General features: G+C 38.4%; 1 protein-coding gene and 1 long non-coding RNA gene across 4 annotated transcripts in view; one reads left to right on the plus strand and one right to left on the minus strand.

Moving 5' to 3' along the window:
• Positions 1 to 27,388, minus strand: part of LOC130275815 (uncharacterized) — a 142,859-nt gene that overhangs the window by 1,234 nt on the left and 114,237 nt on the right. Inside the window, exons 5-7 of the long non-coding RNA XR_008844909.1 lie at positions 11,904 to 11,962; positions 11,158 to 11,247; positions 6,636 to 6,761 (exon numbers count right to left, since the gene is read on the minus strand). This is a non-coding gene — a long non-coding RNA (uncharacterized LOC130275815). The remainder of the gene's footprint in view (positions 1 to 6,635; positions 6,762 to 11,157; positions 11,248 to 11,903; positions 11,963 to 27,388) is intronic.
• The window catches only part of NTRK2 (neurotrophic receptor tyrosine kinase 2), a 274,910-nt gene that overhangs the window by 1,219 nt on the left and 246,303 nt on the right, over positions 1 to 27,388 (plus strand). For all 3 annotated transcript variants that reach the window (XM_056524265.1, XM_056524272.1, XM_056524255.1), the window contains exons 2-5: positions 478 to 991; positions 20,981 to 21,055; positions 25,224 to 25,295; positions 26,106 to 26,174. In XM_056524265.1, the coding sequence (XP_056380240.1) occupies positions 786 to 991; positions 20,981 to 21,055; positions 25,224 to 25,295; positions 26,106 to 26,174 (422 nt within the window). In that variant the 5' untranslated portion in view covers positions 478 to 785. The remainder of the gene's footprint in view (positions 1 to 477; positions 992 to 20,980; positions 21,056 to 25,223; positions 25,296 to 26,105; positions 26,175 to 27,388) is intronic.

Raw genomic sequence — 27,388 nt, forward strand, 5'->3', positions numbered from 1 at the left:
GGAGATTGGACGTGTGAATAATGCTCTATGTGTAAGGATGAGTCAGGGTTCTTCTTATATTCTATTCTAAGCTGGTGATTCTTTACACCGTCAGTTGCTATCATTTTGATGCGTCCTTAATGGAATAAAGGGGGTGTCTGCTTCCCCTGTTTAATACTCCTAGGAGGTGTATGTATACTGGTGTTACTAATGCTGGCTGAGTATGTATATTGGTTTACTTCTTTATTCCGGTGGGTCCATGTGTGGTATTATTAGAGTGTCAGCTGCTCGTCTACCCTGAAGGATATATATGGGGGATGGATTAGATTGCTAGCTCCTTGCTGATGGATCAGTGTTGCGTTATTGGATATTTAGGGATATTTAGGATGTGTTTGCTATGTGTATGCTCATGCTGATCGATGTGTATAGTGTATAATATATATATATATATATATATATATATATGTATACGTCTTTATCTGTGTCTTTTCCTTACAGAGGGAGCTATAGAGAGACCTTGTGAGGAGCGTTAGCAACAGCAGCATCTTGTAGTGAAGCATCTGTGAGCCTGCATCCTCCTCACCATCACCACAGAAGAGAGACCCCCTGCACGTCGTCCATTGCACGGTGCTGTCCAGCCAGCTCAATGACGCTTCACATCACCTAACACCAAGTCTTCTGCTGAGGATTATGACCCCCATCATCCTATAAAGGCTGCGCCTTACCTGGAGGCTCTGCACCCAGCGCTGGGGCTATAGGGGACTTGCCTTGCTTTTCTATAGGGTCAGTGGGAACTGGTAGCCATCATGGGCCTGTGGAAAGGGGGGCATGGACCCAGTGCAATGCCAATGTGGGGCTACACCTGCTGGATCTTTCTGGGGTTATTTTGGAGGTCATTGGCCTGTCCTGATTCCTGCACTTGTGACTCCACCAGGATCTCCTGTGATACGGGATGGATCGTAGCTTTCCCATTCCTGAAGAACATTTCCCATGCTGCAAACATCACTGAAATGTATGTATTACTTCTTTACCTAATATATATATATATATATATATATATATATATATATATATATATACTGTATGAAGAATACCTGTATTATTATGAGATTACCCTGGGGTGGGGGATGGGTGCTGGTGGGAAGCTGTAAAAGCCTGACTGATTTCATTTGCCTTGACTCCTCGCTGATAGGGTTTTAAGCCCATTTAGATAATAAATCTCAATTGCTCGATAGTACAATTCCCTAGGCAGAGATCTGATGACAGGACTTTCAGTAGGGCCTGGAACACCTGAGGCTGCTGCTCCTGCATACACCACAATATGTTATAGTTGTGATGCACAGTGCTGGTGCCTAGTGGACCATAGTCTACTTCAGTGTTTTCCAACCAGCGTGCCTCCAGCTGTTGCAAAACTACAACTCCCAGCATGCCCGGACAGCCTTTTGCTGTCCGGGCATGCTGGGAGTTGTAGTTTTGCAACAGCTGGAGGCACCCTGGTTGGGAAATACTGGTCTACTTCAACCATAGTTGTTTAGAATCCAAGACTGGTGCCTGTTGCACCAGATGCTGCTACTACTGCATAGGCCACAATACTCTCAGATACAGTGCTGGTACCTGGTTCACTACCTAGCTGTATTGTACATACTCTAACCATCTGCAGACATCTTCATTGCCAGCCCTTAAATGGTCACTCTCATTAAAACAAATTTTTGCTATTGCACTCCTTATGGTAAATAAAAAAGATTTCTACTATACTTTGGTTAAAAAAAAGGAAGTTTTCTATGTTTTATTTGTGCTTAAAAAAGCTCAAGAGCATATTTTCCCCCATCTTAAACATAGACTTAGGTCCAAACACAGGAAGTGCAGCCTGGAGTGCTGAGGGGGGGGGGGGGGGGGTCCAACCAACAGAATATGGCAGTTCAGTGTGAGAGGAGCTATGATTGGATGAGGCTGGACACACCCCCCTCAGCACTTCAGGCTGCACTTTCGGTGTTTGGACCTCGGTGTTGATGGGAAAATGTGCTCTTGAGCTTTTTTAAGCACAAATAAAACATAGAAAACTTCATTTTTTTTAAACAAAGTATATTAGAAATATGTTTTATTTACCATAAGGAGTGCAATAGCAAAAATAAATTTTAATGAGGGTTACCCTTTAAGCTCTGACCTGTATTTAGTTAATTTGTAAAGACATCCAGCTATATATTATTATAACCTCAATTGAAAAATGTTCTTACTGTGCATTTTATGTAGAATTTTTCTATGTGAGTCAAAGCAAGTATGTATGTCCCATCAGAACAACTCTAGGAAAGCTTGAGTGTCCAGGAGGACATTACTATATTTAGGGTCTAGAGTAGATATGACAATTTTAAAGGTGAACTTGGAAGCAAGGAGACTATACAAATCCCTTTTGCTCAGGTATGAACCAGTTAGTGTAGTCCCATCCCTATCACTAGTGATGAGCGTCAGGGACCATATTCAAATTTGCGATATTTTGCGAATATATGGGCGAGTATTCGTCCTATGTTCACAAAATCTGTTATGTTTGTTCACTTTTTTTCCATGCGAAAATCATAATGAAATTCGTATAGTGCGCATGCGCGATTGCATCTTTCAACTAACACTATACCCTACACTAGAACCTATCTGCTAAATTAACCTACCCTATCTAAAGCTAAAAGAAGGGAGGGATCAGTGCCGATATTTGCGAATATTGGCATATTGGCATATACGGAATATTCGCGCCCCAACAGTAAATAATATTGGAGCCTTCTTTGGACCACAAGCTGAAAGCAGGGAGCAGGTGTACTGTAAAAAAAACAAACGAATATTGACGAATATTCATCATTACGAATATATAGCACTATATTCAAAATATTCACGAAATCGTGAAGTGTCGATATTCGCGTTCATACTTTGCATTTAAAATATTTGCGCTCAACACTACCTATCACACCATACCTGTAGCCAGTTCATCACATTTACAAATGATTTCATTGGAAAGCTTCCAGTTTAATTTATATACCCTTATCTTATTACTACAATATATATCCCACTGATAGAGCAATTACCTCTGCTTCACAGTATATCCTCCTGATCTGTAATAATGTTAATAGTATTATTATCCAGCCCATCAGTACCTCCGTGTAGAAGGAAATCAATAGGCTCCAGACGGAGAGACATAGTCAAATCCACTGAAGAAATGCTAGTCTGGTTAACAGTATATATCATATTTCTGAGCAAATGCACTGCAGACCATTACTACTGCCCCCTCTACCTGCTGCCGAATGTAGGGGAGTCACAAGCCCTGTGCTTTCTCTCTATTGCTGCTTCTGCATGTGGGGGTCTGTGATTTTGCTAGTAGATGATTCGCTTTACACCTCTACATACAAAACCCATATAAGGCATCTCCTTCCTCAATCTATCACTAGCTCTATGGCACATGGTTACTTCATGGCACTTGAGCATATGACAGAAATATTGAACACTGGTTACTTTACATATACAGTGGTCCCTCAACTTACAATGGCCTCAACATACAATAGTTTCAACATACAATGGTCTTTTCTAGACCATTGTAACTTGAAACCATACTCACCAAACAATGCTACAGACAGTCCAGATTTGTGAAACGTGTTAATGGCTGGAAGAACTGACCAATCAGAATGGACATTCACTGGTAAAACCCCTGTATTACTGAAGCGTATGCACTGAATTCCTGTCTGGTAGTGCCTCCTACAGTACAGAGAGGTATTACATGTTCTGTACTACTCTTTACAAATGCCACAATTAGCTGCTCCTTTGGACACAAGTAACGATGGCTCCATTTAACTTTTTTGGGGGACACTGTGTACTGTACAGGACCCTGAAGAAGCTCCTGTCCTCTACATAGACAGTGATTACAGCTCCCAGCAGATCTTTCTTACTTTTATATGTAAGGATTTGCTTTACCTGTATTAGTTATCTATTTATTTTTGTTTAATCCTCACTTTTTCCTATTTTTGGATGACATTTTGATGCCTTCAGAACCAATTACCAGGTTTTCATAGAGTTATGGTCTGAGCATACAATGGTTTCAACATACAATGGTCGTCCTGGAACCAATTAATATTGTAACTTGAAGGACCAATATACATAATTTGGTTGGCCTGTACAATGCTGGTTTGTGGATAGCATCATTATGTGCAAAAAAAAAAAATTCTGATATCTGCGCATACTGATCTATAAAGCTAGTTCGACAAGAATGATACAGTATGTTGGGTTTTAATGGGGTCAGTTTTGATAGTTTGCATAATATCCCTAAAAATGAACCTTTTCCGAATATCATAGTTTCTGATTTACTATATGTATTTGATGACTATATTTATTTATTATTGTTAATAGTATAGCGCACATTCCACAATGCTTGTTATTTATTTGATCTAAGTAAAATAAGAGATTACTAGTGTCGTTATTAACAGATACTGAGAAGGGTTATACAAAGTAATCCTTAAGGCTGCCAGTCATTACTTAAAAGATCTGAATAGAAGGTGGGGTACACCTAGGTGTGTTTAGGAAGTACACCCATACAGCTATTGTCTGACATGTCATTTCTACATGAAACCAAAAGATATAGTGATGGAAAAATTCAGCAAAATTCACCAATCTGAATAACTTCACCTTATCCAATTACATTAATGTCTCCAGTGCTGCTGTTTTAACTAATCTCCAAAAGCCATTATTATACTCTGGATAGGAAGATGAAGTCTGCCTGGTCATTATCTACACATTGCTCGCTTTTATTACATTATATAGGAATGCTAGTTTGCTGCTTTTCTTCAAGGTGTGGTCCCCTATTACCAGCGATTTGTTAATGTGTTTCCCTTTACAACTACAATTAAGGTTTAGTGAAGCTAACTGGTCAGATGATGGTTTTTATGCTTTTTTTATTCAGTGTTCTTAATGATTTTCTAGTGGAAACGATAAAATCCTCTCTATGCTTGAAGTCATAATCATCTGTACTCTGGATATATTTTACACAGTTAATGAGCCTTTTTATGACTATGTATTTTTATCTTTAATAAGATGAATGATTATTTTAGTATACTACTATCTCTTGGAGATACAGCACTGGCCTGCAAGTCTTACAGTCCCAGGTTTACTGTATTTTTCACCGTATTTTTTCTTCCCCAAAACTGGGTGGGAAAAGTTGGTGCCTATTATACGGCGAATACACATTAAAACCCTGTCCCTGCGGCCATCAATGCCCGGGACCCGCGGCTAATACAGGACATCACCGATCGCGATGATGCCCTGTATTAACCCTTCAGATGCGGTGTTCAAAGCTGACCGCCGCGTCTGAAGTGAAAGTTACACTAACCTGGCTGCTCAATCGGGCTGTTCGGGACCGCCGCGTTGAAATTGCAGCGTCCCGAACAGCTTAAAGGACACCAGGAGGGACCTTACCTGCCTCCTCGGTGTCTTCTCCGTGCCGGGATCCCCTGCAGCACTCCTTCCCGTCATCCAATAGGAGGGGCGTGCGTAGTGACGTGATGACGGCGACGGAGCGCGAGGATACCGGGCAGCAGTGATATTCCGGAGCGACGGGGACACCCTGGGGATGCGGCGACAGCTATGGAGGGCGACATCCAGGGCAGTGATGATGGGTCTGGAGCGGCGGGGACATGTAAGTATTACCTCCTATCCAGTGGTCTTCAACCTGCGGACCTCCAGATGTTGCAAAACTACAACTCCTGGCATGCCTGGACAGCAAACGGCTGTCCGGGCATGCTGGGAGTTGTAGTTTTGCAATATCTGGAGGTCCGCAGGTTGAAGGTTCAGAATCTTTTTTTTCTAGATTTTCAGCCTTTAAAATTGGGTGCATCTTATATGGCGGAGCGTCTTATATGGCGAAAAATACGGTACTTAAAAGTGTGTTTAGTAGGTGTAGTGCTGGTTCCATGCAGGAAGTTTTGGTTTGTGGAGTTGTAGGGTTAGTGAATAGTCAAATGACCTAGAAGTAATGTTTTTGTGGAAATTTCAATGCCTTTAGTGCAAGTTACACGTATAACCATTTTTATTTGTAACATCACAGGAACATGTAGTGAGTGTGCAAAAATGCACTAAAATAACATCAAACAAACAAAAATCTGTAACAACAGAAATTAAAATATATAACTCTGTATACTCTATTTTGAAGTAGCATCATATTATTAAAAAAAAAAAAGATCAATCTAACATATACATAATCTATTTATCTATGATGGTATCTAATATGGGTATTAATGTAACAAGATTTTTCTCTTGTCTGGAGTAAAGCCATGTACATGGTATATGTCACTGGCACAGTCACTATTGCGGTTGATTTGTATGCATATTTCTATGGAAAGCTTTGAAGAATTTTAGAAGGATTTTTCAGTAAGATGGGAAATCATTTGCTCATCTGATGACTAGAAACATGTGGTGCTATCGACAGATGCTATGGCATAGGACAGATCATTACATAAGAGCAATGTTATCTACTATGAACCTAAATCCACAATAATCCCCAAAAAACAACACATACGCATATTTACCACAGTAACAACCACTACTTTTCTATATTTGCAAGTTTGCTCTAATGAAATGAAATATTTTTATTTCATAGATCTCACATATTGTTCACAGATATCGATGCTGACCTTTCCACCCATAGTCTGAGTCTCCACCAGAATGACTCTATCTTTATAGCACAGATCTGAAGAACTCTTGGTTTCCAAAATGGTTGTTGTATGCTTTCTGCCAGGAGCTTCATAATGAAATCTCATCTATATAAAAAAAAAATTACATAAAAATGTTAAATATGTTTTGCAATATTTGTAGCAGGATGCCAGTTTAAAAAGAAAAGGAAAAGTACTTGTATACAATGCAGTCGAAACGTTTTCAGACCCTTTTACTTAAAAAATGTAATAAAGATTCATACTTCCCCCCCATCAATCTGCACTCGATACCCCATAATGGCAACATGAAAACAAGATTTTGGAAATATTTGCAAATTTATTAAAAAGGAAAAACTAAAATTTCTCATAGACATAAGTATTCTGACCCTTTGCCATGACACTTGCAATTTAGCCCTGGCTCCTCCCATTTCTCTTGATCATCTTTAAGATGTAACTACACCTTGATTGGAGTCACCTGTGGTAAATTTAGTTGGTTGGACAAGATTTGGAAAGTAACACCCCTGTCTTTATAAGATCTCACAGCTGACAAAGCATATCAGAGCATAAACCAACACATGAGGAGAAAGAACTGCCTGTAGAGCCCAGAAACAGGATTGTGTGTAGACACAGATCTGGAGAATGGGACAAAAAATGCTGCTGCACTGAAAGTTCCCAGTGGCCTCTGTAATTCTTATATGGAAGAAGTTTGGAACAATCAGGACTCTTCCATAGAGCTGTCTACCCCACCAAACCATGTGAAGAGGGGCCTTAGTAAGAGGGCTGAACCCACGAACCCAAGAAAGAGACTTCCAGAAGGTCAACCATTACTGCAGCACTCCAATACTATGGAATTTATAGCAAAGTAGACAGAACGAAATCTCTCCTTAGTAAAAGACACAAGAAAACCCACATGGAATTTGCAAAAAAATATAAAAAAATTATAATAATAAATAAAAAAAATAAAACTATAAGACTTTAAGACTGTGAGAAACAAGCGTCTTATTAAACCAACGTTGTACTTTTTGGCCTCAATTCTAGGCTTCATACCTGAAGGAAATCAGGCACTACTCATCACCTTCCCAATATTATCCCTACAGTTAGTATGATGGTTGTAGAATAATGCTGTGGGGGTATTTTTTCTAGAGGCTAGATTGGTAATAGGTTGAGGAAAAGCTGAATGGAGCAAAGAATAGGGATATTGTTAATGAAAACCAGATCAAGAGTGCTTTGGACCTCAGAGTGGGCTGAATGTTCACACACAGCCAAGACAACAAAAGAAGCATAGGAACAACTCTGTGAATGCCATTGAGTGGCCCAGCCAGAGCCCTGACGTGAACCCAATCAAACATGTCTAGAGAGACCTGAAAATAGATGTCTGCTGACGGACCCCATCCAACTAGACAGAGCTTGAGAGAAGCTACAGAGAAGAATAACAAAAAATCCCCAAATTCAGTTGTGCAACCTTGTGGCATCGTACTCAAAAAGACTAGGGGCTGTAAACGCTGCCAAAAGTGCTTCAGCTAGGTAATAAGTAAAGAATCTGAATAATTATGTACAATACAACATTTTAATTTTACTTTTAATTTTCTCTACAAAGAAGTAAATGGGTCTGAGGATTTTCCGATTGCATTGTAGGTTTCCATTCAATGTATCAATGTGAATCCCCTGCCTATAGTTTATGTTCTTGTCCAGAAATAATGAGTGTGTTTAATGACTTATAAATGACAAAAAAAATCCTTATATTACATTTTTCAAATTTAAATCCATTAAAGAATAAACAGATATCTACAAACAAGTAATTATCATGATATAATGGAAAATTGGAACAAATAGATTGGATTAATTTTACCTATTAAAGTTTAAAATCCTATTGTATAGAGAATATACATGAAATCTATAAATGTTACAAATCACTTAAAATCCACTGCAGGAGATAAATGCTTTAAAAATCCTATATCCTGTGCCTTACAAAGAAATATTTTAGAACATTTGCTTATTGCATGTTATTTAATAAACATTAAAAGGAAAACAAAAACAAGTATTGCTATTTTCTAATATATTTGATAGTTCATGCAGTATCATATCTAGACTTTCTTTATCTGCCCTATCTCTTTATCTATAAGGCCTGTCCAGAGCGGAGTGGATTGTTAACATCTCTCTGGTACCAAGTACTCAGGGCACATGCCCTGCCGGCACCTCCTGCTATGAACCAGCTTAATGTAAAAATAATAAAATCGAATCGTCAGCATCTTATTAAAAAAAAAAAAAAAGTATTTCAATAACTTCCAACTTCTATACATTATTTGTGTTACAACTTGATTGACATTTGGGCATTTATACAATTGTATTACATTTATATTTCACAAATATTTCTGTATTACTTCATTGTAACATTGCCTGGTGATTGGTTAGATTTCTGAGCTGTACTCCTGGAGTTCAGTAAACAGTGTAGTGCCTGAAGCTACTCCATTTGCACAATTCCCATTAAAGTCAATGGAAGTTACGAAAATTGTGTTACTTTTCGGCTTCAGCTGCTTTCATCTCCTTACCCCCTCTGTCTGCTGCAAACAGTCCATAGGGAGCCAGAAAACCCCTGAGATGGAAATACCACTTGAAGACAAGTTGTAAAATTTGTAAAATGTGTTTACTGTGTTTATCTTAAATTCAAATTCACATTTAGGAAACATTTGAGACTTCCCCTCTTTTCAAATTCAAAATTGCATAAAAAACCTGAAAATGAAAACATGTTCAGAATTCTGTATTAAAATTAAACAGCGAGCTTTCAAGACTTTGTTATACCTGATGAAGAGACCAAGTAATCGCGAAAGCTTGCTGTTTAGCATCATTTCATTATAAGTTATCAGAATTGCAAGATTATTATTTAGTTTCTCCTATTGAGAGCAATACAACATTTTTAACTTTTTAACTGGCTTACACATTTACCACACTTTTTATTCAATTATCCATTGTGCTTGTTTTTAGCAGAGTTAAAGGGGTATTCTGGGCAAAAACATTTTATCCCCTATCCAAAGGATAGGGGATAGGATGTCTGATCGCAGGGGGCCTGCCGCTGGCACCCCCGCGATTTCCCTGCAGTACTCGCTTTCTATGCGGGAGCTGCGTCTACAGTTTCGGAAACCTCTGGGTTTCTGGGACTGGGGACGTGACGTCACACCATGCCCCCTCCATTCATGCCTATGGGAGGGGGCTTGACTGCCATCATGCCCCCTCCCATAGAAATGAATGGAGGGGGCGTGGCGTAACATCACATCCCCAGTCCCGGAAACCCGGAGGTTTCCAAAACTGGAGACGCAGCTCCCGCATAGAATACGGGTGCTGCAGGGAGATCATGGGGGGTCCCAGCGGCGGGCCCCCCGTGACCAGACATCTCATCCCCTATCCTTTGGATAGGGAATAAAATGTTTTTGCCTGGAAAACCCCTTTATCAGAACCCACGTTAAAACGCATTTGAGTTTAAAGTTCAAAGGTGTACTGTTTCTGATCAAAGAGACCTTGGAGACATATTCATCGCCTAACATAAGCCTCCATAACTAACTGAAGATCCTCATTGAGAAATAGTTTACCTTCCCTCCATGGGTTGCATCAGAGACATCTCTTCAGCCAATCAGTGCCCTGTTCTGTACGGGGGGGAGACAGTAATCCCGAAATAGCTGTCTCTAGACCTTTGGAAGAGAGTCTGGTGCAGCTAACATGATATATTCACCTTTCTTTATGTGTTGTTTGTATGGGGAGTAGAAGGCTCCTTCTAATACAGTTGGTTTTGACATTCTCCTGCCATCTCAAGGAGCTTTTCTTTCCCCTTAGAGTTAATGTAATATTTTTTGTATTGCTGTAATAATCTGTAAATGCTTCTGCAATCTCTATAGTGCTCTATATTCTGTGCTTACTGGGGTGTTTTATTATATGTCAGTTCAGATTAAGCTTGGTTGTTTTGAGCAGCGGAGTACCCCTTTAAGTAATGTTTCCTTGTACAGAGCTTTGTATTTGAGGGTTTTGTCCATCTCTGGACTGTATCTTTTTATATTATATTTGTGGTCTTACTTATTTTTCTATTGCGTATCTTGAAGATAATATTAACCCTTTTTGTCCATTAGCTCTTAGGCATGTCTACCAGCTTTTTTTTTTTTTTTTTTACAGCAAATTCAGATACCACTATAACAAATTTTACTTTGGAAAATTCCCTGCCCCCATTGTTTAGAAAAATAATTCCTGTATACAAACCCATACATGTTGTAAAGGTTGTAAATAAACCAGAATAGAAACAGAATATCTAGGTCCCCCAATGATATTGAGATCAGGTTCCCCATTCTTAAAATGACAGGGGGCCTTAATGGTCAGATCCACTGTGATCAGCTAGTTATCCCCTATTATATGAGTTTTTGGGATACATATGTCACGTGGGAAAACCCAAGGGAAGATTTTGAGTTCCAAAAAATTTACATATTTGGTTAAAATAAAGTCATCCATAAACAATCTAATTTACCATTTACTAAGGAGGAAACAATTTCTTACTGATCCTTGCTGAAAATGAGACAGATCCCTGAGTCAATCGTTCACATTATTACCAGTTACCCTGTTTAAAAAAGAAAAATAAAGAAAAATGTCAGATCTTGGGAGAGCATGTTCCAATACTTACAGTTGAATTTTTACATGGAATATAACTGTGTATCCTTGTGTTTTCTTTAGGATCTTGCTTGTTTTTTTGCCATTCAGCTCCAGAGTTTATGGGATGTTTCTTTAAAGTGAACCTGTCCCAGTGAATTCGTAGTTCAGTCCGTGGGCAGCATGTTATGATATGAGCAGATAGATATATAGTTTTGTTGTTTAGAAAAGTTCCTGCATAAATTGTGTTTTCATTATTTAAATCTCTGCTCATTTTTGTCTTAGGACTGAAGTCCAGTGGTTGGTCCTACTGAGGCATTGACAGCCTTCCCCCTATGAGCATGTAGGGAAAGCTGTCAATCACAGAGTTGGACTGCCCACTGGACTCCTAACTCAGAATTAGTACAGATTTCAGTCAATGAATTACAAGTTGCACTGAATTCATTACATTACATTACTCTATAGATGGTATCTTGCTTTAGAAGATAATGCTGACAGATCAGATTGCTTGGTTAACATAACAGGTTCCCTTTAAATATCCTTACGGAACTAATTTTAATGATGTTACTAGAGCATTATACTTGAAGGACATATATATGTTAAATGTGGATGGTATAAGCAACTTACTGAAATAACTGATGGCCATGTGGCTCTTCATAAGAAAATGGAGATTCCATGGAGCATTCCTGTTAATTGATGAAAAAGGTTAAATCATGTATGCTGTTTTCTTATATAGCAAGCAGTGACGGTAATATGTGTATGTAGTTATATTATTTATTTTTTGATTGCAGAGAGATAATACATTATAGCATTATGTAAAATAACTTCTAAAAAAGAACTATGCAGTAAACCAGAAGCAGACACAATTAAACAAAAACAAATAACTAATGCGTTTCAGATATCAGAAATCTTTAATCAGAGTATCATGAATAAAGGATGATTAAGGAATTTTGATACTGAAAGGGCGTCAGTTATTTGATGCTTTTGCATCTTGGTCTGATGTACTACTGGTTTTAATACATATCCAATAAATTGGGATTTTTAGTGCTAGACATTGGATTTGCTCACTACTAACTAAAGGTATAATTTATTGGAAGCCCACTCTTTCCTTATGGCTTCATAATTTTTCCCAAAAACTTGGAGAATTTGTGGTCAGCTCTTGAAGAATTTGTGGCTAGTTTTTAAAAGAATAAACTTGTTTATTATTCATGTTCAGTCTTGCAATGTGGAGAAACAAAAAAACATAGAATGTGTTGGCAGATAAGAACCCACCTAATCTGCCCAATATTATGAATACTATCAATAGTCCCTGACCCTATCTTTTATGTATGTATATTTTATATATATATATATATATATATATATATATATTTTTTTTTTTTTTTTTTTCTTTAGTGGCTGTATTTTGCAATATGCAGTTAACCTACCTAAGTAAATTATACATCAGCATGGAAAGTAGATACTTCCCTTCCAACATATTTACCATGTGCAGTTAGGGTGAAGTTACATTCGCAAAAAAGCATGGGCAAAAAGCACTACATGAACAAAGTGGTGGTTACTAGACTCTGGAGCAGTGCAAACATGGTCTTTGGTGTGACAAATCACTCTTCTTTATCTGACTGTCTGATGGCCAAGCCTGGGTTTGGTGAACGCAAAGAGATTGTTACTTGTAACGTCTCTGGGCTGGTTTTCAGGAGCTGGCATTGGGCCCTTCATTCCATTGTAGGGAAATCTTAATGTTTTGGCATACTAAGACATATAAAACAATTGTATGCTTACAGCTTTGTGGGAACAGTTTGGGTTCAATCCTTTCCTGTTCCAACATGACTGTGCCCCAGTGCACAAAACAAGATCCATAAAGGTATGGTTGAAGGAGTTTGGTGTGGCCAAACCAGAAAAAATTACTACCCTGCACAGAGTGGTTTCACCACAACCATATAAAACACCATTGCGTGAAGTAGAAAGGAGATTGTGAGCCAGGTCCTCTCGTCTAACATCAGTATCTGAGCTCACAAATGTTCTTCTGGAAGAATGAGCAAAACTTCCCACAGATACACTACGCAATCTTGTTGAATGTTTTCTCAGAAAAGTAGAAGCGGGTGACCAACTCTATATTAAAAGGAAACCCCACAATATAAGTACTTATCCCTATCCACAGGATAGGGGATAAGTGTCTGATCACGGGGGGTCCGACTGTAGACCCCCTGCAAAGGACCCCGGCTCTCCCCATGCCTGGAGCGACCTCTGCCAGATTACTGATGAACATGGCACAAAGCTGTGGCCAACATGCCCCTCCATGTATTTCTATACAACGATCATGTATCTTTGGCTTTCCCATAGAGATGCATGGAGAGGTGTGTCGGACACCGGTTCGTGATGTGATTGACAGTAATCATTTGCATGGAGCAGAGGTCACTCCGAAGAGAGCCGGGTGTTGGGCAGGAGATCGCGGGGATGCCACTGGTCATAACCCCCCCCCCCCCAAATCAGACACTCCTGGGGGTAGGGGAAAAGTACTTATGTATCTGAGTTTCCCTTCAATCCCTATGAATGTAGAATGGGATGTCCTCAAAGCTCAGGTAAATATTTGAAGGGGTTCCAATATTTTTTGCCATATAGCAAACATTGAAGTGATCTTACAGTCATGGCCATAAATGTTGGCATCCCTGACACTTTTCTAGAAAATGTAGTATCTCTCACAGATAAGGATTGCAGTAACACATGTTTTGCTATACACATGTTTATTCCCTTTGTGTATATTGGAACTAAACCAAAAAAGGGAGGAAAAAAAGCAAATTGGACATAATGTCACACCAAACTCCAAAAATGAGCTGGACAAAATTATTGGCACCTTTTCAAATTGTGGCCAATTAAGATTGTTTCAAGCATGTGGTGTTCCTTTAAACTCACCTGGGGCAAGTAACAGGTGTGGGCAATATAAAAATCACATCTGAAAGCAGATAAAAAGGAAAGAAGTTCACTTAGTCTTTGCATTGTGTGTCTGTCTGTGCAACAATAAGCATGGACAACAGAAAGAGGTGTAGAGAACTGTCTGAGGACTTGAGAACCAAAATTATGGAAAAATATCAACAATCTCAAGGTTACAAGTCCATCTCCAGAGATCTAGATTTGCCTTTGTCCACATTATCAAGAAGTTTGCAACCCATGGCACTGTAGCTAATCTCCCTGGGCATGGACAGAAGAGAAAAATTGATGAAAGGTGTCAACGCAGGATAGTCCGGATGGTAGATAAGCAACCCCAAACAAGTTCCTGCAGGCTCAGGAGCATCATTGTCAGCGCAAACTATCTGTCGACATTTAAGTAAAATGAAACGCTATGGCAGGAGACCCAGGAGGACCCCCCTGCTGACACAGAGACATAAAAAAGCAAGACTACATTTTGCCAAAATGAACTTGAGTAAGCCAAAATCCTTCTGGGAAAACGTCTTGTGGACAGATGAGACCAAGATAGGGCTTTTTGGTAAAGCACATCATTCTACTGTTTACCGAAAATGAAATGAGGCTTACAAAGAAAAGAACACAGTACCTATATTGAAATATGGTGGCGGTTCAATTATGTTTTGGGGTTGTTTTGCTGCCTCTGGCACTGGGTACCTTGAACAGATTTTGGGTCGCACTGTACAGCCCAGTGTCAGAAAGCTGGGTTTGCGTCCGAGATCTTGGGTCTTCCAGCAGTACAATGACCCCAAACATACGTCAAAAAGCACCCAGAAATGCATGGCAACAAAGTGCTGGAGAGTTCTGAAGTGGCCAGCAATGAGTCCAGATCTAAATCCCATTGAACACCTGTGGAGAGATCTTAAAATTGCTGTTGGGAAAAGGCGCCCTTCCAATAAGAGAGACCTGGAGAAGTTTGCAAAGGCTGTGAGGTGTAAGAAGCTTGATGATTATCGGAAGCGACTGATTTCAGTTATTTTTTCCAAAGGGTGTGCATCCAAATATTAAGTTTAGGGTGCCAATAATTTTGTCCAGCCCATTTTTAGAGTTTGGTGTGACATTATGTCCAATTTGCTTTTTTTCCTCCCTTTTTTGGTTTAGTTCCAATACACACAAAGGAAATCAATATGTGTATAGCAAAACATGTGTTACTGCAATCCTTTTCTGTGAGAAAAACTTCATATTCTGGAAAAATTTCAGGGGTGCCAACATTTACGGCCATGACTGTACCTTGGATTACCTAGGCAGATAATGAAGCAATGAACTCAGATATATTTACTTATATACCTGGTAAGAGATTAACCCCTTCCCGCTACAGGACGTATGCATATCGGTCCCGATGTATGCATATCTCGTCATATCACGCAGGTCCCGGTGACCATCACTCGCGGTGATGCCCGGTATTAACCCTTCAGACGCAGCGATCAAAGTTGATTAGCGCATCTAAAGTGAAAGTATACATTGTCGGTTAGCTCAGTGGTGCTGTTCGAGACCGCTGCGGTGAAATCGCGGCATCCCGAACAGCTTGCAGGACACCAGGAGGATCCCTACCTGCCTCCTGCGTGTCCACTTGCCGAATGACTGCTCTGTGCCTGAGATCCAAGCAGCAGCAGTCGAGTGGCGATAACACTGATAACACTGATAACTGATAACAAAATAGCGTATTTTGGTCACTTTTTATACCATAAAAAAAAAAAATGGTATCAATAAAACTTCAGATCACGTTGCAAAAAATTAGCCCTCATACATCCTCATTTTGATTCATCAGGATTTTTAAAAGGTAAGGAGGACAAAATGGAAATGCAAAAACAGAAAACGCTATGTCCTTAAGGGGATAAAGAAACACATTACCATCTAACAGTTCTGTTTTTGTTTTGCATATTTATTTTGGTCTTCACAAACAAAGAAATCATGAATTCAGTTATGAGTAAAATAGCCTATTAATTTAAACGGTATCACAATTACTAATAATGTATGTTAAAGCAGATCTGTGGCCTCTCCTGACCTGTCAGTTTTAGTATATATTTGTATTTGACTATGAAATGACAATTCTGGATCATTCATTTTTATAGCTCCATAATGTGCAGTTTTTTCTGATTTTAGGAATACATTGACCACTGATGTTGCCATTCTCCTATTTAATAGGGTATATCTCTATACTGCTACTATCAGCACTGATTGGAAACTGTCAGACTGTGTAGACCCTTCCCCCACCCCTATACACACACCACCACCAGTGACCAAAGAAATTGTAAATTTTTTACTAAAATTTAAAAAAAGTACAATATTACCATCCCTGTTACAATTATTTCAAATTACTGTCTGTATAATGCACGAATTGTACCAAATGTGTTGTATGGAGGAACATTTCACATTCTAGGGCCACAGCGGGGTTTTACATTTGGCTGTACTTTTCTGCTTTCATCGGTTCATATTGCACAATAAGAGTATGTTTACAAACAGCAGATTTGATGGTTAAAGGGGTACTCCACCCCTAGACATCTTATCCCGTATCGAAAGGATGGGGGATAAGATCTCAGATCGCGGGGGAGACCCCCGCGATCTGACATCTTATCCCCTATCCTTTCGATAGGGAAATGCAGAGGGTGACAATTTAGCCTTCAGTCCCATAGTCCTTTACACACTGTAGGTAGTGTGTATGTCAGCAGTGTCTGTCTGTGTGTGGGAGAGTTGGTACCCATTAAAATCAGTAAACATTTGAACCAATTTGGGCATTATTTTGACATTTTTCTAAGTATTTTTTCTAGTGACATAATTTGGACATTTGATATCGGTGTATCTAAGCCAATCTGTGTAATACTGGTGATATCATGTGCGATACTTATATCTCAGACTTATCATGTGGGATAAACCATCTTGTGTTATTTTAGTGTATCTAAGTTAATCATGTCTTACAACAGTGTTTCTAAGCCTTTCAGATGTGATACAGGTGTATTTAAGTGTATAACATTTTACACTTCTATACCTGATATATATACACCAATATATGATGATACTAGTGTATCTAAGCCAATCACATGTAACAACACTGCCTTCTATTTTTGACACTAGCACATTTTAGCCTATAATGTGTGCTGGTGTATGTAAACCTACTATATGTGATATATATATCAAGAGAATATGTCCGAGAACTGTTGGTCATGTGTGGGACTCACCGTATACTAATAGTATATAGGTATAGAATAAAAGGCAAGATAGACTGGTTCTTAAGGGCAGTAAGGGTAAAAGACTAGTAGCTTTTAGGAATAGATAGAATAAATAAAGAAATGAATAGATATAAAGAATTAATAGAATTTATCTAAGTGTGCTCAAAATGAAATAGAATGAATGGATAAGTAGTCACAATTAATAACAATAAATTATAAATAAAGTTTATTAGAGATTTTGGGGGGAGATTCATCAAGACCTGTGCAGAGGAAAAGTCGACCAGTTGCCCATAGCAACCTGAAAAGGCAAAAAAAGAAGTCATCTGATTGGTTGCTTTGGGCAACAGGTCAACTTTGCCTCTGCAGAGGTCTTGATGAATCTCCCCCTTTATGTATAATACAAACTAGCGGAACCACAGGACTACAATAATTTTCTCCATTGGGACATTGACAATCTGCAAAATGGAGAAAAGGGGTAGCACTGTTTAGATTTCCACCTTAGGTAGCAGAAAGAATAGGTGACCCCGCCACCAATATGATGGTAATATGAATGGTGATGATATTTGTATTTTGTATAGTGCTATATTTGTTAACTGTATGTCTATTATTTTGAGGTATTGATACTGCAAACCTTTCTTATGATTTTTAATGAGGATGGAGGGGGCGCCATTTCAGTTTTCACCATCAAAAAAAGCAGCCCTGATACTAAAAGTATGTGTGGTACATAATCTGAATGGGTTTGTCCTGTAGCTTGTGCATTTTCATGCACTCTATTCTGTCCTACCATTTTTTTTTTATTTTTTTTTTGTTGCCAACAATTCAGCAAAATTTCAGTTTTCAGTGCAGTAGAAGTGTTTTGTGCTGTTGTTAAGCTGAGGAAGATTTGTCCAATATTGTTGTAATATCACAACCTACCTTTAATAAACTCCTTTCTGTATAATGGGGATTACAAAGATATTTTCTTGTATTTTAATCTAAAACTCTTATAGGGTACGTTCACGCATACAGGATCTGCTGCATATTTTTGCTGTATATTTTTTCTGGCAGATTTGGTTACCCATTGAAGTCTAAGACTTGTTCATATTATTGTACTTTTGGTTTGTCTGAATTCTGCAATGTAGTACCAGTATATATCTTAGATATCAAAAATAACCGGCTGCAATGGAAGACAAAATACCGTAACTATCTGTGGTACTTTGCCTTAATGCCCTATTAGTCTAGAACCTCCTAACCTACCTTAGTTCCCTCCCAAACTGACACCTCTCACAGCTCCAGCAGACATCCCAGAACTGACCACTAGCCCGGTGGACAAGGGCTTTCAGCTATGCTGCATTAGTGACAGGCCACACAGTTCAGTAAGCTGCTGACTTCCATATCTAGTGTATCCTAGTCAAATGCACTAAGATGACAACAATTCCCCAGGATAGCTTCCTGTCTGCTCATGTCTAGACATCCAAACGTGAGACTCACAGTGCAGGGTGTTTTTCAGGATTCCCAACACACACTTCAGTTTCAAACTCACCAATCCATCTGCAATGTACAATGTATCAGCCGCGCTGGTTTATCAGTCCGCCAGTATTCTGCAGTGAACAAGCCCACGAGCAGGGCTGGCCCAAGGCATTGTGTTACCTGGGTCTAAGAATAAAATGCAGGCAGACAGGTAGCCAGGCACCTCCCTTGTGCCAGGATAGAAAAAAAAGAAAAAACATACTCACCTTGTCCCATGCAGCCATCTCCAGAACTGCCGGGCAGTGTCCTTTCCCCTGCACAGTGCAGGCACCAATGAGTGACATTATTGGCACCTGGCAGGCAGAGATAACGCCCTGTCTTCAACTGTATGCAGGCTTGCGCATACAGCTGAAAGTGGCGATTGCTCGCATGGTGATCCGGGGCAAATGTCCTGGATTTCCATTAGCGAGGGGGTGCCTGTGCCAGGCAGAGGGCAGGTGGGGCGCAGGATCAAAAATAGGGACCATGGTAAGGCTGGCCTTGCCTATGCAAGCTTTCCATTCACATGGACCATCATCTGACCCTTTGGCACCAAAACACATGTTTTTATCTAAATTTCTCAGCTATGTGGATCAACACTGTGGCACAATGCCATAACGCCACAATGTCTAAACACACATCAGTGGCAGGCTCTTTCTGGGAACATTCACATGTTAAAACGTCCCCTCTTTGCTAGCTTCCAATTGAGAAATGGATCTTTCCCACTTTCAGCCACCATGACAATACACCAACAAGCAATTTCTTACAGCCGAGTAGCCCCTCAGCCAATCATTCTCTTTGATGGAAACTATCAGAATGAATCTTTTTACCTGGAGGATATCAGAAAGAGTGCCATCCAGCTTACCACACTGTAGAGTCTCAACTGATAGTGGCACAGATTCCATTTTCATGATCCCAGACACCTGAGACTTGAAGAACAAACAGCAAATGAATTTAACTTTATTAATCATGTCCATGCATTACAAAAAATGGCTTAGCAGGCAGAACACTGGCGCATTTCTGCCCCCTAGGCACCCTTAATCATGGAATTAATGTTTACCTCTCTTCACATGTTACCTGTCAACATGTTTTTTCCTGTGCTTTCATGTTAGCTATAGGGAATATAGATGTTGTAGGGCATTATATACATGCTCTTCCTTAATAAGGTTTTCATTAGAAGCATCCTAGAAATAGCATCAGCTTCTTTGTTCAAGCCCCCGTATCCAATTAATTTGAAGCAACTTTGTCTCTGTTTAAACTTGTGTTATGGTTTGTTAATATTGGAAATCACAGTGCATAGCTGTATCCAGTGTGTGACTGATACCACCAGTCCCCGATAGACCCCATTGGCTTATCACAGGATCCAATGTGTTCTGTTGTGGTTTCCATTTACCAGATGAAAGAAGTAGTGCTGCATACAAATTCAACAGAATCAGCAATGGAGGTCCTAGATTTGACTGGAATCACTGTACTGGCATTGTGTGTATGTATTGTATAAAGGATCTGAAAAATCTTGTAGTCTCACGTTTGGTATTTATTTCTACAGAACTATTACCCTTCCATCAGTAACAACAACCTCAGTGTTAGGGCCTATTCACATCACCGGTATACAGTGGCAGCTTGTCAAAAAGTCTTTTTGACAGCTTTCCAAAGTATGCCAGTGATGTAAGCAGAAAACATGACATTGAGCAGACCATATTGCTTTGGCTTATCTTAATGATAATGAAATACTGAGCTCAACTAACCTGATGAAGGGGCCCCTGGCTCTGAAAACATGCAAAACATTTTTTTCTGTTAAGCCAATTGAGATGTTGCTTCTTTAATACAGTGCACACAAGGAACAATGACATAAAAAAAATCCGCTCTGCTACATCTGTACATTATTTTCAAAGTAATACTAAAGTTTAGATTGTGAATTTCATAAACAAGATCAACCTCCTGCCCTGTATAGTTCTGCCTGTGATTGGTTCTGCCTGTGATTGGTTCTGCTCTACTTATATCTTTGATATTGATAATAATGAGTACAACTATAAGTATGTTTATATAGGTAAGGACTTGGCCAATAAACATGTTTTTCTTCTTTCTTTTTAGTTACATTGCAAATCAGCGTTCATTTGCTTCAATCAACGTGGACGATGTTAAGATTTATACTGGACTCAAAAACCTGTAAGTATTGATCTATCCTCTGAACACTGGTGTAGAATATACATGTAGCCATCTGAGCGAGTGACAGAGAGAAAGGACCTTTGTTCCGCTACTTCCTTCTGAACTTTGGGGTTAAAATTTGTCAGAATGGAAATTTTGAAGAAATAAGTCTTATTTTTGGGTCATTTTAATTTGAGCTAGTTATAGTTTACAGTATCAGTGATTTACTCTAGCATGTGGCCTGAAAATGTGTCAAGAAATGTGTCTCCACTAAAGCAGATTCATGTTATTCTATAGCTATGTGATTTTTTTTTCTTTTTAGTCTTTCATTTTTATTCTAGTAAGCTTATCTAATAATGCTTTATTTATACTAGTGTTTCTTTTTTTAATAAGTAACAGATCCACCAACAGATACAACAACAATAATCATCATAATCATAGTAATAGTTGTTGTTTTTATTATCATTATTTTTATTATTTATTATTTTACATATTTAAATAGCTCCAACATATTTGGAGGGTACGTAAAGACAGAAATCAGGCATGACAAAATGACACACTAAATTTAAAACAAGAGGAGTGAGGGCTCTGTTAGAAAGAGCTTGCCATCTATGAGGAATAGGGTGGCGACAAAAGGAAAAAGGTTTAAAATGAATGCCAAATTATTTGAGTTGAAACAAAAGACAGACAGCGCTCCATAGTGTGATACCGTTGTTGCACAAAGAGTAACTCTAGTGGATAACACGCTTACCGCAATGGGTTACACTCCACCAAGTGCAACAATGGATCAAGGTGTAGAATAATGAAGATGAGGTGTCAGCAGACACTCCACATCTCGTCCGGTACAACTATGACAAAAGTAGAACTTCAAGGTGTGGACCGGATACAGAGGCGATCGACAGCCAGGTAGTAAGACCAAACGTTTATTCACCTAATACAACGCGTTTCACAGCACAGCTGCTTCATCAGGCATGAAGCAGCTGTGCTGTGAAACGAGTTGCATTATGGGTGAATAAACGTTTGGTCTTACTACCTGGCTGTCGAGCGCCTCTGTATCCTGTCCACACCTTGGAGTTCTACTTTTGTCAAATTATTTGAGTTTTCAAGGATTGAAAAAGAAGAGGTCTGCTTTTAAACTTGTGCCCCTCACAGAGTATCATAGAGAAAATTGTGCAAAATAGATGTATCAGTCCTCAGCGTATCATCTCTCTCAATATAAATGTATGTTGTATAATTTGGTCACCTTATAGAAATAGAAATAGACCAGTATGCAATCTAATAACATTTATTACAAATGTTCTCTTATAGATTAAATTTAAAATTCTCACATCTCATCTACAATACAGACACCACAGGGCCCTTGTGGCATTATAACCTACAAGCATATACCCTCGTTCACATAAGACAAATAAATAAGGTGCTTATCTGGAGATTAAACAATTTCCAATGCAAACATGCTATGGAAAAGACAATATTGAACACAGTCCTATGATGCAATATGATTGTAAATGAATAGAGATTGCTGTGGACCTTCCTATAAATGTTCTGATAACAGATCCATAAGGGTGGTCCTGTAGTGTAGAGAACGCAGTTAGAAAGTGCAAATGTGCAAGATTGAATATAGCAATAGTCTCCTGTATAGAATGATGGTCACTTAATTGCTAATGCACATATGTATCACTCCATATACAGATATAACTTGAGAGCCATATTCTTGGTCTCGTCACTTGGCAGTGTCCACCAGTAGCAGCTCAAATATGCACTGTGTGCGGCCGGCTTCCTCAGCAGATCTCTGATGGCGTGTGACTTATTGGGTCAGCTGTAGATCAGCTAATCTATAGTAAGAGCGTGTGCTCTTTGATATTTTTATCCTGTACAGTATAGTCTATAATCGATTATCACAATGTTAATTGCCTTAAAGAATTTTTTTTTTTAAATCAACTGGTGCCAGAAAGTTAAACAGATTTATAAATTACTTCTATTAAAAAATCTTAATCCTTTCAGTACTTATCAGCTTCTGTATGATCCACAGGAAGTTCTTTTCTTTTTGAATTCCCTTTCTGCCACCTCTGTCCATTTTAGGAACTGTCTGGAGCAAGATAGGTTTTCTATGGGGATTTGCTCCTACTCTGGACAGTTCCGAAAATGGACAGAGGTGTCAACAGAGAGCACTGTAGTCAGGCAGAAAGGAAATTCAAAAAGAAAAGAACTTCCTGTGGATCATATGGAAGCTGATAAGTACTGAAAGGATTAAGATTTTTTAATGGAACTAATTTACAAATCTGTTTAACTTTCTGGCACCAGCTGATTGAAAAAAAAAAAGTTTTCCAGTGGAGTACCCCTTTAAGATGGTATTCCAACAATCACCTCTTAGGCAGAATGGAGAATTCTCAATAGCATCTATCTGTGTCCAAAATGTTTCTGCGTGGTTCAGTAGATGAAGATATCGCACCATGTGAATGAATATGTATGATGTGATACAGTCTTAAAATACCAAACATGTTTCGGGGTAGATAAAAATAATAAAATAAAATATGCTAACACCGCTTCTTCAGTGGTATAGATGGTCTGTACCACTGAGGAAGGGGTGTAAGCATATTTTATCGTTTTTATTATTATATATTATAAACCCCATATTCATTCACATGGTGCGATATCTTCATCTACTGAACTATGTAGAAACATCTTGGACACAGGTACCTGTAGATGCTTTTGAGAAATCTCCATTCAGCCTAAGAAGTGATTGTTGGAATATTAACATTCCAACATTAACATTGTAAGAATTGATAATAGACTATACATTACAGGATAAAAATAACAAAGCCATGAAAGTTATCAAAAAATGGTTAGATGAGCTAGCCGAAATGTTGGATCACGTTTGTTTTACTAAAAGATCACTTTTTTCACTGCATAGGAGTTCCGCTGTCCTTCAATACTATGTACAATATGGGCCCGGGCATTTTTTCTTCTGGAGTGCTGCTTAGGGTATAAAAGTGGTTCGGTTAACCTCGCATATTTTGTTGTAAGCTGCACATATTCTATTTTTCTTTAGTGCCACTCACAGTTTGTATGGTACTAAGCTGCAGTGGCAGATGCAGTATAGCCTGTGGATAAGAGTGGCCTTTAGTTTATATTGGGCAAAGATTATTCTTGTTAAAATGTGTTGTATATTTATTTCCAATGACAGAACAGAAAACTGTAGTCATCAAAATGGTTTACATAAATCCCTGCTTTTTTTTATTTATATATATATATATATATATATATATATATATATATATAGATATACATATATGTGTGTGTGTGTGTATATATGTATATGCTCATGTGGTCCTTTGTCCCTAACACCATTTGCCAAAATCACTCTTAAGGTCTATTCACATGGTGGAATTCCACCTCAAATTAAAGCCCATAGACTTCTATGGGATTCCGTACTCCCATTTACACTTCTGAATTTCCTCCTGCAAGCGTAAATTCAGAAGTGTGAATAAGAGTGCGGAATCCCATAGAAGTCTATGGGCTTTAATTTGAGACAGGATTCCTCAAGCGGAAATTCCGCCATGTGAATAGACCCTGACTGTTAGTTAAAGGTATTATCCATGATTAGAAAGATATAGCGCCAATCTTCTTCTTAGATTATGTGTGATATTACAATTTGGCTGCATTCATTTCAATGGAACTGAGCTGCAATACCACCTATAAACTGAGGACAAGAGTGGTGCTGTTTCAGACAAAAAACAAGTTCTATATCTTTGTCTTTTAATTCCCGTTACTGATTACACATTTACTTACACATGACAATACATATTACACATTTACTCACACATGACAAGATTGCTTTGGGGGGGGGGGGGCGTCAAAGAACATTATTAAAGGGAAACATAAGCTGTAGTAAAAATTATTCTTAATCATGGTTTGGGTAAATGACTAGAAAGACAGATGCATCACTAACTTTGCATGCAATGCTACATTCTGTAACATGTCTAACTAGAAGCTCTGCATCTATATTTAGCATTTCACAAAGTATCATTTAATATATGCATATTTAAGCAAATTTGTGTATATGGAAAGAAAAATGTGTTTTTCCTGTGACCGGGTTGAGTTAATATCCTTATCTAGTCCCAGGCTATCAAATCTTGGCAGCACACCGTGTTATTTGTGGACCTCTGAATTGAATGCTTTCTTTCAGAACTGTGGTGGACTCGGGACTGAGGTTGGTATCTCGCCATGCATTCCGGGAGAACCTTAAACTTACTTACATGTAAGTAATTGACTTCTTACTTATACTAATACTTCCGTACAAGTATAGGATGTAATCTGCTCCACATAGACATTATGTGCATATTACATTCCCTTTGAATAATGCTATTTGGCTCTTTACAGTATATTATATAATGAAATACAGACATATTTTATTCCAATTTTACAGACGTATTTTATTCCTATTTTACGCACATATTTTGCTATTGATTTTACAATGTGTGAATATAGCCTAAGACTGTATGTATGAACTGTCTAAGTATTTGTCATACATAATGCATAGTCTATTTTTGTATTATACAAATCATATGACTTGTTTTTCATTAAATAAAAAATAAAAAAAAAGTGTATGTAGTATCATTTAGGTAGATTTAACAAAACCTGTGCAGAGGAAAAGTTGACCAGTTGCCCATTGCAACCAATCAGATTTCTTCTTTTTTTAATAGAGGAACTCTAATTGGTTGCGGTGGGCAATGGGTCAACTTTTGCTCTGCACAGGTTTTGATAAATCTCCCCTTTGTTCTTAAAGTGCGCCTTCAGTGATGGCTCGCAGGATATAGGTTAAAAAAATGTTGCCGCCGCCCAAGCCTCAGACTGGTGCGAGACTACAGCATTCATTCTACCATTTGGTGGAAGTCCCATGCACCGGATTTCTTCACAATTTTTAGATTAAATGCCATAGTCTCCCACAAGTCTCTGGCTCAGGCAGCAGGGCAAAAAATTTAGGCAACTAGACTACTGTCCAAGTCATGACGGAAATCTAAACTAACTAAAATCTACAGTCAACTAAATGCTTGTTTCTTTATTTCAGAGACCTCTCCAGAAATAAGCTGCTATCTTTGAGCAGAAAGTTGTTTCGCCACCTCTCCTTGACTCACTTGTAAGACATTATAAAGTTATTTTATATATTATTTTACCCCTATGTCTATTAGTCATTTATGATGTGTTTTGCATTTTCATGCACATAATATTTTTACTGAATATAGTCTCAATGAGGGACATTTATCAATGTTTACCTTTTTTTTTGCTTATGTGTGACTTATTTATCATCTGGTTTCAGGCTGTTGATAATTTTCTTTCACGTAAGCAATTTTTCCTTTTTTACTTTGGTAGTAGCTTTTTCTGCTCCATGTTTGAGCTGGAGTAAATTTAGTCAATTTTTAACCCTGTTGCGACTTTTTTTTGCGCAGTTGCGACTGTCGCAGTTAATAAATACCTGACTACCCGTAGTCCATTTTAAAATTATTACTACGTAGTTCATTTTTGAAAAACTTGCTTTTCTCGCTTTCCAGTCAAAATGTCGCACAAAAATTGCGTAGTCGCAGTTGCGACAATTTTGCGACAATTGTAGTAAAGAAAACCTGACTAAACCTGTTGATAAATGTCCATAAATATCTATATTATGTTGATATAGTAAAATATCATATAAAGTCGTGCAATATAGTAACCAATCAGATTGTAACTATCTAAATTTTCCAGTGCAGGATTAAAACCATAAAAAATTTGAAAAGTGACTGGTTGTAATGGGATCTTCGTGGCTTTATGCATGCACTATTTTTTTTTTTTTTTTTGTATACATAGACTCAACTTTCTTGCCCTTAGGCCACAAAACCTGACCATAGGATTAAAACCAATATAAATATGCTAAAACATGTGGAAATCATCTTCTATTGTGTTTCCCAAATATACACAGCATGCTATTTTCCTGTGAAGTGTCATATTAGGATGGGCTGAATGTGTCCACAGAGCAGCTGCATATTGATGTTACCCTTGCACAGCCAAATTGCGCTCTGCTTTCTAGATATCATTGTGTAATAATCTATTGCTTTAACCTAATGCAATGGGTATTGTATGTCCCATAACACGCTAAGCTGTGAGATATGCCAATTTCCATTGTGTATTATATTTCCTCAATTTCCTGAACTGTTGGGACAAACACTAGGTCATATCATTCTGGAAGTTATATTTCTTTTGTCCTTTAACAACCTATTACGGAGTGCCAGAAATGGACAGAGCTGCCATTCACTGCAATTTGTTAACCCGCAAGTTCTTATTTCAGTGCTGATGCCAATGTGCCAAGTGTGTGAAAAAGTT

The sequence above is a fragment of the Hyla sarda genome, chromosome 1 (genome assembly GCF_029499605.1).
Source record: "Hyla sarda isolate aHylSar1 chromosome 1, aHylSar1.hap1, whole genome shotgun sequence".
Taxonomy (NCBI): domain Eukaryota; kingdom Metazoa; phylum Chordata; class Amphibia; order Anura; family Hylidae; genus Hyla; species Hyla sarda.